Source organism: Tinamus guttatus, unplaced genomic scaffold (genome assembly GCF_059628265.1).
Source record: "Tinamus guttatus ecotype Peru unplaced genomic scaffold, ASM5962826v1 Tinamus_guttatus_pri_ptg000314l, whole genome shotgun sequence".
Classification (NCBI taxonomy): Eukaryota; Metazoa; Chordata; class Aves; order Tinamiformes; family Tinamidae; genus Tinamus; species Tinamus guttatus.
The window spans coordinates 11,468,815-11,482,729 of NW_028288848.1; the positions used below are offsets into that span (position 1 = coordinate 11,468,815).

Consider the following 13,915-nt stretch of genomic DNA (forward strand, 5'->3'; position numbering starts at 1 on the left):
TTTATGTTAAGCTGAGCTATTTTAAGCAAAACTTCTGCGCTGGCAAAAGAAAGGGCAATCTGCAGTGGTGCCTTTGCTGCAGCAGCCTGAGGGTGCCCGCTGCTCTGGCCTGTTAAGGCTGCTCAGCCTTGCTCTGAGCCTTGCTGCATTGAAGCTCCGTTCACCAGATGCTGAGGCTGGAATAAGATTCATCACTCGCATGAGAAAAGCATCAATTTTTCTTAGCATGTTAAAACACAATGAATATGGAGGAGCAGGAATTGGTTCAGAGCAGTACTACTGCACTTGGATATAGACTATTCAGCTTCTCCAGGCCTTACCCTGCCTGTCTGTACAGATTTTTTAAAATCTGGCCATCATTTCTGCACACTGAAACAATTCTCCTATTAAAATGCCCTATGAGTGTCCTGCAGTCTTTCCCGTTCATTCTTGCAAAAACGTCTCCTTGGACTTTCTCCTGTTCTCTGTCTGGGTTAGTCTCTGCTCCCCTCTATGACCTATAGCTGTTTGCTGTAACTTTGCAATTTTCTGTCTTGAAGGGCTTCTTTGTCCTTGCAGCCCTCAAGAAAACTGACCTCTGTGGCAGGCTGACCTAATTAAATCCCAGTGCAGGGAAAAGGCCTGTGTAACTAGTCAGGCGCAGCCATGGGATCCAGCAAAACAAGGCCACCGGCTTCGGCCTGCTTTTGGCTTGGAGGCTGGGATGGAGGGCAGCTCCTGGGCCATGCTGCTGTGTGCTGATCCTAGCCCTGCCTCCGAAGCGTGACAAGGCAGGGCAATGCGGGCTCTAGCTCTGTGCTGACTACGCCACAGCGATGCTTCCTCCTCCCATGAGCGCTGTTGCAGTCAGACTGTCCCCTCCATGTGGGGGATGTGTCTGGAGGGAAGCAGCCAGCACAGCTACTTCCAGTGGGAATAACCAGGGCAGTTTCCCAGGCCATAGGGGATCTTGTTGGGTTAAACAAAGAACCACCATGTGGAAGGCAGAAAGGGAGGTCCCCACCTTGGCATTAACCCAACATGGGTTCCACATGGGTGTTTAACTGGGAGAGGGGACAGAGAGGGGACAAAGTTCCCCTATAGCCAGGGTTAAGATTAGAGCTGGTAGGAATGTTTCCACCGGGGTAGCTTTCCATTTAAAATAAATAAATGCTGGCATGGGTGAATTCTGACAAAAGTCTAGACAGGAAGATATTGCTACAACCATAAGATATTTCAGCTGATTTCATAGGAACACTTACCCGAATTAATGTGTCAAGAGCTGTTTTTTAAAACAAACATAAAAAGGGGAGAAAAAAAAAAAGAGGAGTCCCCTGCTGAACCTTAATGTAAATACAGTAGCTAATGCAAGTCCCATGATAATCTTGTCGAGGTGGGCATCATTGGCAGTAGAGAACCTCAATGTACTGATTCTATGTTAGCCTAGAGACTTTTCCTTTTTCTAGTCATGCAAGTCTAGCCAAGGGAAGGGGAGAGACCTCTCAAGTCTCTCTGTCCAGTCTGCTGCTTTACTGCAAAAGGTAGGACATGATTTTTATTTTAGTAGGCCTTGTTGAAGGAAGGGAAATTGGGGAGGGTTTGTAAAGTTTTAGTGTCCTGTTTTGCTGTGGTCCACATTGGTTGAGGGAACCAGTCCTTAACAGTGAGTGGCCTATTTAGTTGTGGCAGAACTCCCTGAGTCTCACTGGAGTCTTACTCCGGGAATTACCTGGATCTAGTTTATATGTTGTGTCAGTGCCAGAGGCCAAAATGCTGGGGCAGGAGAAGGGAGGCTCAGTGGAAAAATTAAAGTGTATTTTAGTCAACTGAGGTTGAATATAGGGCTCTTCACAAGGAAAGCCAGGTTTATTAAGCAACTTGATCTCTCCCTGTGAGATCATATGTGAAAAACAGGTTGAGCCATGTCTGAGGGTGTTGCCCTGTGGAATTTGTAGTTAAAGGTGATTTATACCTGTGCTTTCCCAGCACAGAGAAGCCAGTTACCCCTGTAGTTTCCAGAGGGAATAAACCTCTTGAGCAGCACAGTTATTCTAATTTTCTTGCGGTAAGTTTATTGGAAAGAACTTTTCTTCCTTCCTTCTCTGCTCCCTCCCTCCCCAACCCAGTTCCATTAATGCAAGTTGTGAAATGTGTGGTTTTACTCATTAACAGGCCAAGAAACAGCTACTGAGACAGCAATGGCATGGTGGAAGGCCTGGGTAAGTAGAGGAAATTGATATCAAAGTGAGACTCCTTCATTTTAGCACCACGATGAGATAACATTGTGCTGCATTAATTGCTGTGTGGAAATGAAATGCTTCCCTTTAGAAATCTGACAGATGTATTTGCTGCTTATCTGACTAAAACAGTTTTTAAAGGGCTTCCAAAGCTTTGATTAAAGGAGGCACTCACCTGCTTCCTGGCTTGAGGAAAATGCTGAGCTCTGCCAGAGCTCCAAAAGACCTGGGCTCCGTTTCCCCCTGCTCTGGGCAGTGATTCAGGGCACTGGTCTTGTCTCCATCTTGGTTCCCAATTGCAGGAGCAGATCACAGCCACCGAGGGAGATTGACCAAGCTGCAGTGCCCGTTTTCTCGCTGGGTTTTGCCGTGCCCGTTTTCTCGCTGGGTTTTGCCGTGCCCGTTTTCTCGCTGGGTTTTGCATACCGCTGCCTGCTGTGACATGCAATGGGGCAGGCATCGTCTTGCTGAAGGCAGCATCGCTGGGCAGGGCACCTTTGGGATTCCTGTGGCTTTGGGCAGTCCATGGCCCAGGGCGCTTGCCCTGTGCCCTGAGCAGCCTCAGCAGGGCCAAGCGGAGGGTGCCTGGGGCCACATGGGCTGTCACCTATGTCAGCAGGGCTGCTTGCATTGCTTCACACCAGCAGCTGGGACGTGGGGACTCCTGTGAGCCCAGGTCTTGGAGACGAGCGGGAGCACAGCATGGGAAGGAGGAGCTGTGATGGAAAAGCTGGGTCTCCAGAGCCACCAGCAGCACTGCCAGTGCCATGCAGGCTTTGCTTGGAGGAAGATGCTCGTTCTTGCTTTTCCTCACCAACCCCCCCCCCGCCCCTTTTTTTTTTTCAAGCTGGAAATACTTTGAAAACAGAGTGAAAAAGTAAAAGGAGTAAAGCGTTTAAAAGCTTGAGAAATCTTCTATGTATTGGTGTTGCAGAGAGTAGAGCTGTGGAGAGAATAGGAGAGGCCAAAGGAAGAAGGGTAGAACATTTATTTTGATTTTTTCCAAATTCTTCACGAAGATCACAATTCAAAGCTGAATAAATGAAAAACATGAATTTTATTCTTAAACTTTCTAAAGAACAAAAGGCTAACTCCGCCTGTCCCCATAAATTTTGGATTTTTAATAAATTACAATTTAGATTTGAAAATATTTTGATAGGATTTTTTATCCCCCTTGCCTCCATTCATAAATTAAAGCTTTTCAGAGCACCAGCTGTAAGGTAAACTGATTTCACTGCTTTCCTGCCAATTATTGGTCTTCACCTGACAGTTACACAGATACTTTGATTAGTTTCAGTCAGGTAATTATAGGATCAGTTTCATCTTGGAAAAGAGACCAAATGGAACAGGGTTTCTGTGTTAAACTCATGCGATTGCTTCAGCAAAGGTACAGGTATTTGCACAAAAATGAGGTGTAGTATGCGAGTCATGAGTCAGCTACTTGAGCCACCATGGGCTGTAAATCTTTATTGGAATTAGTTTAGAGAGTCCTTTGTTTGACTGGTTCCCACATACTCCAACCTCTATGTAAATGAAAGCTCAGCTTACACTACCTCTTTCCCGGAGTTACTGGGCACAGATCTAGAGCTTTTTTTTGCAGCATGTAGCTAGAGAGGATCTTCACTTGGTGAAAACAGAACCAGAGGGCTGAGAACTCGCCCACAGCCTCCTCCCCACAACTGCTTCCTGCCCGTGACAGAGTGTGACACACAGTCCCATGCTGATGTCAGGCTGTGAACAGAGGAGGGCTTCCAGATCCTTCTGTGTTTGCACACATCATTCTCTCTTGTTGGGCATCATTACATTTTAGCTGCTTGTCACTGCCCCCAGAGCTCGATGCACATGCAGGCATGTGCCAGCTGTGACTACCAGCAGAGCGCTGCGCAAGGACACGAGGGCTGGCTTGCACAGCCATCCCGAGCCTCAGCTCATGCCTTGCCTGTGGTGCTAGGCTTGACTTTGCATTTTTTGGCCATGTGCTCAGTTAGTGTCCAGCATTAATCCTGTAGACTGTCATTAAAAACAGGAGTGAAAGTCCTGGATGAAAGTTTAGCAAGCTCTTCTGCCTGGCAATGATTGTGTGAAGGGTAGCTTAGGAAGGGCTCTTCTCCAGGGACAATTTTTCCAAGGCAGAATTTGGATGACCTTGTATGAAGTAAGTCGCAACCACTTTTCCTTAGAGTAGAACAACGCACATGCTTTGAAGCTTTGCCTTTAAGGAGCGCATCAAAAAGTCTGGCTTCTTCAGCCTTTTCCTGTTGGGGCTGCCTGCACTTAGGCTGTCACAACAGGGTAGGTTATGCTCTGCTGCTTTGCATTTCACATTTCAGCCAGGAGCCATGGGCCAGTACAGCCAGCCAGAGGCAGGAAACATGTTCTGCTTGGCGCTTTGCCCTGACAGATAACTCTGAAGCAAATCCTGCACTTCTCTGTGTCTTCCCAAGGTGTAGGCCAGGGATAATAACATTAACTTCCTTTCCAAAATGCTTTTTATTCAGCTAATGAAAAGCAGCAGGAAAAAAAAAAGCCTCATATTCTTCTTTCAGAGTGAAGAGGAGGGCAGGTCTGTCACAGGTGCTTTGAGCTTTGACCCCAAGCCTGATGCTCAGACTCTGTACAATGCCATGAAGGGACTTGGTGAGTTGACTTCATTTAATATCAACCATGTATGTAAACTCTTATGTATTAGGCTTATAATATTTCAGTTGAAAGCCCTTCCTTAAGAAAATTGCAGCCAGAGATGTCATGTTTTTATGTGGAGGAGTCAAAATTAAAGCTTCCTTAAGAAACACTTGAATTTCTACATCATGAAGGCAGTGAATTAGGAAAGGCTGCTTGAGTACTTGAAACTGAATTTGAGACTAGTCGCAACTAATACTGTGCACTGTGTTAATGGTTTATTGTTCTCCCTAGGGACTGATGAGCAAGCTATAATTGATGTCCTAACCAAGAGGAGCAATAGGCAGCGTCAAGAGATTGCCAAATCCTTCAAGGCTCAGTTTGGAAAGGTTCTCTCAAAACAATATTCAGTCACGTTTCACTAAAGCCAGAATGAAGCAGATGGGTGTATGGTTCAAACAGTTTTCAGTTCTTCTCGAAATACATTGATATTTGATTGTAAGGTCTGGGACAAATGTGTTAAATTATGCTGTAGTGGAAAAACTGGATTTTCTCCAAGATTGCCATTTTCCTGAAAATGGCATTTTTTTTCCTTACCAGAAACATATATATTTAAATCTACTTTGACTTAAAGCATAATTTATTTTGAAACTATAACAATTTATCCTTTTAAATGTCATTTGGATTAAAAATTATCTGAGGCCCTTTTACAAAAAAAATCAAAGTAAAGACCTATTTTAATGATATTTTCAAGAGGAAAACAAACTGTAGTTGTTGCAGCTATGTGTGTGGTGTGAGAAAGGAGGACAAATGAGTAACATGGGACAATGAATAGAGTGCCTTTTTAAAAATTGTGGTGCATGTTTAACAGGATCTGATTGAAAGCCTGAAGTCGGAGCTGAGTGGTGATTTTGAGAGGCTCATTGTAGCTCTCATGTATCCCCCGTTCAAGTATGAGGCCAAGGAGCTTTATGATGCCATGAAGGTGAGTTACTTGCATGCTGCTATTAAGAAACAGCCTAGCTCCAGTGCTAATTTCCTGTGACTGTGCAAGTGATGCAAGTGATATTGACTGGAGTGTTGTGTGATACAGTTTCTCAGGTTTCTATTAAAGCACATTTATGCTGGGAAAAATGCTACTTTAATACTTAGGGCTACATTTTGATTTTTCTGCATATCTTGTAGAGTTTGGGAAAGGCAACAGCAGGATTAAATTCTGCCTTGTCCAAGAATGATCATCCACAAATGCCAGTTTCCAGCTACGCACTACTTCACTGCTTTCTGCAGTCTCTTGTGTGTGGAGGAGTTCAGGCCAGGCTGCTACCTTGAAACCCCACGTGAGAAGTGAAGCCTTTAGGAAGTCAATGAGTGACAGCAAGAGGGTTGGGTTAGGACTGGACATTACCTGTTCACACAGTATCATTAAAATCACAGATTGAGAGGTCTATGGAAATGACACACAGATGTATTGACTGGACAAGAGTTGGTCTCACCTCATCTCTCTAATACTGTCTGTCATCAAAGATCAAGATCCAAAACTGCATTGTAAAAAAAAAAAACACAGGTGTATAAAGTTATCATTTAAAAAATGTGTATTTTAGTAAACAAATCTGTGCCCAAACCAAGTATGTCCCAATTTTTGATCTTAAGTGTTCAACACCCAACCAAAAACGCTTTGCTGCCATCAGCTCATTTGATGATACTTCTCTAGCAGTGGATTTCACTGCATGATGAGATACCTTCCCCCACTGTTCTCCACTGTGTTTTCAATTAAAGGGTCTGGGAACAAGTGAAGATACCATCATAGAGATCCTGGCCTCACGGACAAAAGCGCAGATCAGAGAGATAATCAAGGCATACAAAGAAGGTAAATGGCCTGGGGCTCCGTTTTGTGTGACCAGAGCAATGTGTGGCTGTGTGATTGCACAGTAGGAACAAGGTTACCCACTAACACTGTCAGCAACAAAGTAGGATTTCAAAATTAAGAAGGTACAGCTGAACTCTGCTTGGTAAACAGAACATGTCTGTGCTAAGTAAATCCGAAAATCCCTTTCCTTTCCCAACCTGTTGATGGAACAGGTCAGTAAAACACAAATTTGGTTTTGCTGGGACACAGACTGTTTTCAATGAACAGATGACAATATATATACTCACTTTATTTCTACACCTTAAATATACCATAGATGGGGAAAATGTTAAATATGTGTCAATACATGTTGACATCCCTTTACACCCTTAAAATACATCCCCAACTATAAATGTTGGATTATGCCTTTGACATCAGCAACTCTAGTAAATGTTGGATTATGCCTTTGACATCAGCGGCTCTAGTGTTATACTTGGCCACAGGTGGGAATGCCAATCTGGGTGTCACTGGGCATGTGGGCTGATCTCACCCCTGGGTCCTTCCCTAGTGACCTTATTGACTAATAATTGGGTGGCTGATGATATCCTGACTTTGTCATCCAAATAATAAATCCACTTTCTCTTGTCCTTTTGTTTCCTCTTGCATAGAATACAATTCTGATCTGGAAGAAGACATAAAGTCAGAAACAAGTGGTTATTTTGAACAGATTCTGGTTTGCCTTCTTCAGGTAATGTCAGAAAAGAGAAATGGGGATCTAAAAACCTTAATGGTTTCTTCTCAGGGAAGCCATGAGCACAGGCAATGCCCTCATGATTACCAGACAACTGCAAAGATGCTCTGTCACTTGATGCTGAACACTCAGGAGAACAAAGTGGCAGAAGCAGGGAACCCCCCATTCCCTTAGCACCTATAAGAGATGGAAACTGTCAGCTCTGCTCTAAGGTGCCACCTTATTGCTTCATATGCATAAATACAGTCATTGCAGTCACTACACTATCCAGTCTCTCCGGTGGTCTTGGAAAACAATGCCCCCAGTTACAATTCAACCTTGTTCCAGATTCTGGCACTACAATGCTGAGTGCATTTGGATGCATTTACACTGCCAAATCTTTCAGCAGCAGAATAACTTAGCATTTTCCTCCAATAATGTGAGTGATTTCAAAGCATTTCAGTTAAGGAGTTAGCTCTTGTGTTTTCTGAAATGTTAAAAGGAGAATACAAAAGCAAATGGTTACTTTTTTTTATTACCCTTGTAGGGTGAGAGGGACAATGCCACTCTCTACGTGGACACAGCACTGGCTCTTCAGGATGCAGAGGTACTCAAATGCCTGTGATCAGTGGTATGCCAGGATCCCAGTTATCTTGAATTTCAGAGTGCTTGGGCAAAAAGATTTTGGTCAGCAGAAATTTGAGCCATGATAGTATGGAGAGGACTCTCCTGCCAGCACAAGTAGCTTGGGGCACTCTGCTTTTGCCTCTACTTTTGCGGGAGTGATCAGAGTGGGTCAGGCTCGGCTGCTTTCAGCATGTGGAAGTACATGGACATGATAGTGGGATGACTAAGATGGCTAAGAGCATGTGGGACCCTCAAGACCATTGTTAGTTGCTCCAGCTGCTGCACACAAGATAGAAAGGGGGATGAAGGTTGCTGCCCAGTTTGACTAGAAAACACATTCAAGAATTTATGCATTGAACCATCCTAGGAGAGTCTATTTCATATCATGTTTTAGATTATTTCAATCCTGTTTATACAAGCAGTGTCTTGTGTCACACTCCATTCCTTCAGCAGATGCATGCATGCAAAATCTACAGTAAATGTACCTATTATATTGCAGACTCTCTATTCTGCTGGAGAGAAGATACGGGGCACAAATGAGATCCCGTTCATCACTATCCTGTGCACAAGGAGTGCCACACACTTGCTGAAAGGTATGGAGGAGAGCCCCTGCTCTCAAACCTCTGCAATTGTCACTCTTGGGAACTTGTGAAGACTCACTGCCACTGAAATCAGGCTAATTACCTGGAAGTCCTGATGCCGTATTGATGGCTAGGTAGTATAGCTGTTCTTACAAGCCCCAGGAAACAGAGACAGTGCCCTTCTAACCAGCTAAGATCATGACTAGACCTGTGATTCCTTAGTTATGAGTTCCTCTGGGGAAAATCACTGACAAAGTGATGGATATATCTTCCTGCCTCAAACTCTTGAGGCAGTCCAAGTCTCTGATTAACAGACTTGACGTAGGCTGGGTTTGAGTACATCAAGTACTGTGTAAGTTAACTGGAGCTAAATTAAATGATGATAAATTAGGTATACCTGAGCTTTTTCAAACTGCGGTCTGAGACAATTTTCTATGCCATGGAGGCCAGTTCCCTATCACATTTGCAAATGTAATCTCTCAGAATCACTTTAAAAAAAAAAAAAAAAAAGTGATCTCTATTTTGACTGCTTCAGCCTTTAAGAACTGAACTTCAAGCTGTCTTTGGATGCAACCAACCTTTGTGAAACACCTTATCACCAAGCAAATGAATCTGTGGATTCCTCTGTACTGAGTCAGGTTGTGAGTAACAATTTAGGACTTGTTGCAGCTAATATATTGTGAATATGAAGAGCAGGCCTGAGTTGTGAAGGTTATATCCATCTGTCTGTTCTATAGTGTTGCCTTTGTTAGTTTTTAGGGAATTGATCTTAAATGTTGTGGAAACTTAAACATGTTGTTCACTGTGTTTAAAAATCTCTCTTCCTTTGCTAGTTTAAAAGCTAGAAATCAAAATTGAGACCTATTGCTCTTAACTCTGGAGATTCTCAGTGTGCAGGGGAAGCAATGGCAACTCTGTTGCTGATTTTTTGTTAATGTGGGAATTTAACTATCTTGGAATCTTAATGTGTTCTGCTTGTCTTTTCTAAGTTGTTTGTTGTTGTTGTTAAATGTTGTTGGAATGGACTTTCAAATGGTTACAACAGAACCAGAAAAGTTAAGAGCTGTGAGCAGCATTCCCTTAGATTTCTGATTTTTATTTTGGTTCCTGAAACTAGAGACATGAACAAACATGATATCAGAAGGTAGAGTTATGACTATCCTTCTGTGGCTTGCTTCAGTTTGGTTAGACAGTGCTGAAGGGTCAAATTTCCAAATAGGTATGAAATTTTTGAACTTGTTTCACAAAAAAAAAAAAAATAGAGAAATAAGTGCCTCAGTTTCCTTAGCCACTCTGTGCGCATGCAGTTATTTACTACTTCCTCAGGATTTAGTGAATGTTGCAACCCTATTTTGTAGCCAATTTCTGGGCATGACTAAAGCTTACTGAAGTTGGCTCAAATGTGGCCACCACTTTAGGCTGTTTTAGTGAGATTTGTGTTTCCATATCTCTACCCAAGCAATACCTGTAAATATTGGGTGCAAAATGCCTTAGCAGTTGCTTGATGATTTCAAGTGCCTTGTATTTCAAAACAGTGTTTGAAGAATACCAGAAACTTGCTGGTAAGAGCATAGAAGACTCTATCAAGAGTGAAACTCGGGGTTCGCTAGAGGATGCCATGCTGGCTATTGGTAAGAGCTGCTATACTTCCCTTATTCTTGTCTGAATCTGTGTTTTTTTAACTCCTGCAGCAGTTGGATGTTGGGGTTGGATCTAATTTATGGAGCCAGAAGGCAGGAAGTAAAGGGTGTACTTAAAATAAAGCAACTAAGATCTGGGAGAGACTGAATTCATAGCATGTTGCGTCTTTAACACTTTCTGATCTGGGCTGGGGTTATCATTGGTACTTACTGAGTCTTTTCATATGCCTAGTAAAGTGCACAAGGAACATCCGCTGCTACTTTGCAGAGAGGTTGTACAATGCTTTAAAGGTAAGACTTCATTCTAACACATTTTTTCACATTGAGCATAACTATGATCTGACTGCCTTCAATAGAAATCAGAAGAGCCAAAGTTTTGCTGAAATCCAGCAATGTTAGCACTATTGTTGGTAGTAACAGGAGATTCCCTTCTAAAACCTTAGATAGAATAAGTACTCTTTAGTCTTGAGATACCAGAAGAATCTGGCTTTTCTGATTTAGGAAGCCATAAGCAGACCAATCCCACTTTCTGCTATGTGGATGAGATTTCTGGAAGAGGCTTTCCTAGGACATTCCTCATGCTGGAGTTTTGCCCATGATGTGAATCTAGTGGGCTGGGTGACAATGTTTTCTTTTTAGGCAGGACTTCTCTCAAAAAGGTAAAAAATAATTCTATATGAGATTACATCGGGCCAGCTGCACTTCTATGTTTTAACCCATGTGTAAGAGATGCCAGCTGTTCTAACTTTCTGGAATGCTGAGATAAGAGATTCCCCCAAAGTTTTTTTTTACTGATGTGAGCGTAATGTTACTAGGAATGAAAGATTATACAACATGGGCTAAATTCAGGTGTTGCATGGGTGGTGCTGGGGAAGGGCAGTATATATTCAGTCCCCACTTCCAGCTCTATAGAATGTTTGCTTTTGCAAAGACTTGCAGTGCGATTCCATGAATGGCTTTTGGTGCCAACAGCAGGTCCAAGATGACAGGCTGCAGAAGATCGAGTGACACTTGAAAGCTGACTACTCCTGTTCTGGACCAGTCTGTGACAGCTTATCCCTTGAACACCTACTGGCACCATAGACTGATAAATCTATTTATTCTAGGGGGCTGGCACCGATGATGGGACTCTTATAAGGGTGATTGTTTCCCGCAGTGAACTTGACTTAAACCTTATAAAGGTTGAGTTCAAGAAGATTGCAGGACAGTCCCTCTCCAGCATGATTCTGGTAAGCCTCATTTTGCTGTGATCGTTTTCAGTCATTGCAGTCATTCCTAACCTGTGAAGAGCCTCTCATGGCTCTTTTCAGTAAAAATCTTTCTGCAAAGATCAGAGCTCTTCTCTTTCACCAGGCCTGTTAAAAATTTCCTCCTTGAGAGAGAGAGATATGTACTTGAAGCATGGGCAGATTGTGTTGATTCAGGCAAAGCCAAACCTGAAGAGAAAGTGTCAGGCTTCTCATTGACCAGACTGCACCTGTCCATTTTATGATCTCCTAGGTGAATCTAGATTCTTCCTTTGACTCCCTTCACACACTGCTGTTTCCTCCTCTCTGCTGTCCTGAACTTCTTCAAACTAGGGCCATATAAGTTTAAGCAGTTGTGGCTATCTGTGTTAAACCAGTTTACACCAGGTGAGGCCTTGTCCATGACGAGACAAGTCTAGAAATGAACCTTGTCAAAGCTTACTGTAACTTTTTGGGTTTGAATTTCAGGTTTGAATGTACAATTCCTTGGTAGCAGAAAGCTATGCTCCCTAATAGGACTAGAATGCTGGGGTTTTTTATAATATATCACAAGGAATCTGGTGCATTCCTTTCCCCTAGTGCATATGGCACAAAAGTCCTACCCTTAGTAATCCCCATGGGAAGTCTTATTGTATATGGAAGGCCCTTTCTTCTAATTGACACTGTCAGTATCTGTCATGTTGATTAATGATCAGCCTTCAAGGATCTGCATGGAATATTCAGTCCTTCTGAAAAGGAGAGATGGATTTACACCTGTCACTGCAAAATAATCAAGGGAACAAAATGTTCATCTCATGATATTCTCTGCAGTACTTTTCTAGGTCAAAATAACCATATTTGTGGCTTTCTGAATTGTATCATGTTGAGGCTAATAGCCCCTGGCTTTCGCTCCCTGTAAGAGAAAGAACGATACAGGGATACCCAGGAGACTTAAAGCTGAACACTAAAGGCTTGGTTTCCCTCATTCATGCTGAGTTTTTCTGGGCTGCTCTGTGGGATGTAGCCCTGATCACTTGCTCACCTGGATTTCAAAGAAAGGAATTGGACTTGATAAATATTATTTCAGCTACAGGCCTCATTTCTCTGTGCCATTTTGATGGTGTGTCAGTTGGCAATAACTCTGCTGAAGTCTGTCTTGTTCTCTGCAAAGCCCTTTCCTGTGTGGATGTATCTCATGGACTGAAAAAGGCAGCACTTGAAGTGCTCAGAGGAACTTTGGTACTCACCTTTTCTTATTTGCCTTCCCCTGTCAGGATGACACAAGTGGTGATTACAAGACAGCCTTGCTGACTCTCTGTGGCAGTGATGATTGACAAAATTGAAGAGGAAGATACTGAAAGGAACAAAGATTAAAAAATTACCTGCCAATAAGTATTTGAAAATGTACATTTAGAAAATCCTTCCATCAAGCCAAGTGGATAACACGATCAGATTAAAAGGTCAAGATTTTCAAAGCTTCCTGTGGGTTGTGGATGCTCAGTACCAATTAAAAGCTCCTCAGTTCTAAACAGTTAAAAGCATTCCTGTCTTGTGCTTGATTTGTTTCCACTTTGTTCTGTGCAATTTCCCTTTCCATTTAATGCACTATGAAAGATGTCACTTGAACACAAAGTTTTCCTCAAGTCATGGAATCATCTGTAAGAATTTCAACAGTGAACAACTGTACAAGCCTTGTTAACTAGGTCTGTTTGATCCTAGCAAGATGGGTCCTGAAAGAAGTCCCAGCTACTAACATGCCTTTAGGGCATAGGTCAGAATAGAGAATCCTGAGGTACCTGGTTTAGCCTTTTGTTGCATGTCTTCAGTAAGGGCTCATGAAAGAAGGGAAGAGCAAAACTAAACTGGCCATACATGTATGAATTTTAAAAGCAATGTGGCTGATTTTTCTTCTTGCCTATATAGGTCTAGGCTGAGGGAAACCTGCAAGCTTGTGGTGTGACCTCAATGTCAGACTATAAGGAGGTGAAAATTGGGCCAGATTATTAATTTTTTTAGTGAATACAGACATTTTGTTCTTGGGGCACTCCTGTTTCTCCTACAGTCATCTCACAGCTGTCAGTGAACTATCTTGGGAGTTACCCCACTATGACTGCCCCCATAGTGTGCTCAATATGTATGGTCTGAATTACGGTAGTGACACAGTGAAAATAGAACGAAGTGTTTTGAGAAGCTCAGGTTTGCCTTTGCCCTCTAAACTCAGAGAAACTCACGTAAATGATTATTTACTAAAAGCTGGTATGTTCAGCACAGTGATTTTTCCGATTAGTTCATGCCTTCCGCTGATAAATTACTGCAGTGAGGGTGTGGAGTTCAAAATATCTTAGTGAATCAACTCCCCAGACCAGTCATGTGGGGTATCTTTGTCCCCCAGGTGGACCTGAATGGGGGAATGTACCTCTCAGCTCCTTT

The 13,915-nt window shown here is 42.8% G+C and overlaps 1 protein-coding gene across 1 annotated transcript; it reads left to right on the plus strand.

Moving 5' to 3' along the window:
* The first annotated feature begins 1,961 nt into the window (after positions 1-1,961).
* ANXA8L1 (annexin A8 like 1) lies at positions 1,962-12,935 on the plus strand. The gene is made up of 13 exons (XM_088528905.1): positions 1,962-2,044; positions 2,152-2,198; positions 4,763-4,853; positions 5,130-5,224; positions 5,707-5,820; positions 6,612-6,702; positions 7,350-7,429; positions 7,959-8,018; positions 8,538-8,631; positions 10,155-10,250; positions 10,492-10,550; positions 11,366-11,488; positions 12,760-12,935. Exons 2-13 carry the CDS (start codon positions 2,178-2,180, stop codon positions 12,817-12,819), a joined length of 984 nt encoding a protein of 327 aa, XP_088385031.1. The 5' UTR covers positions 1,962-2,044; positions 2,152-2,177; the 3' UTR covers positions 12,820-12,935.
* The last annotated feature ends 980 nt before the right edge of the window (positions 12,936-13,915 follow it).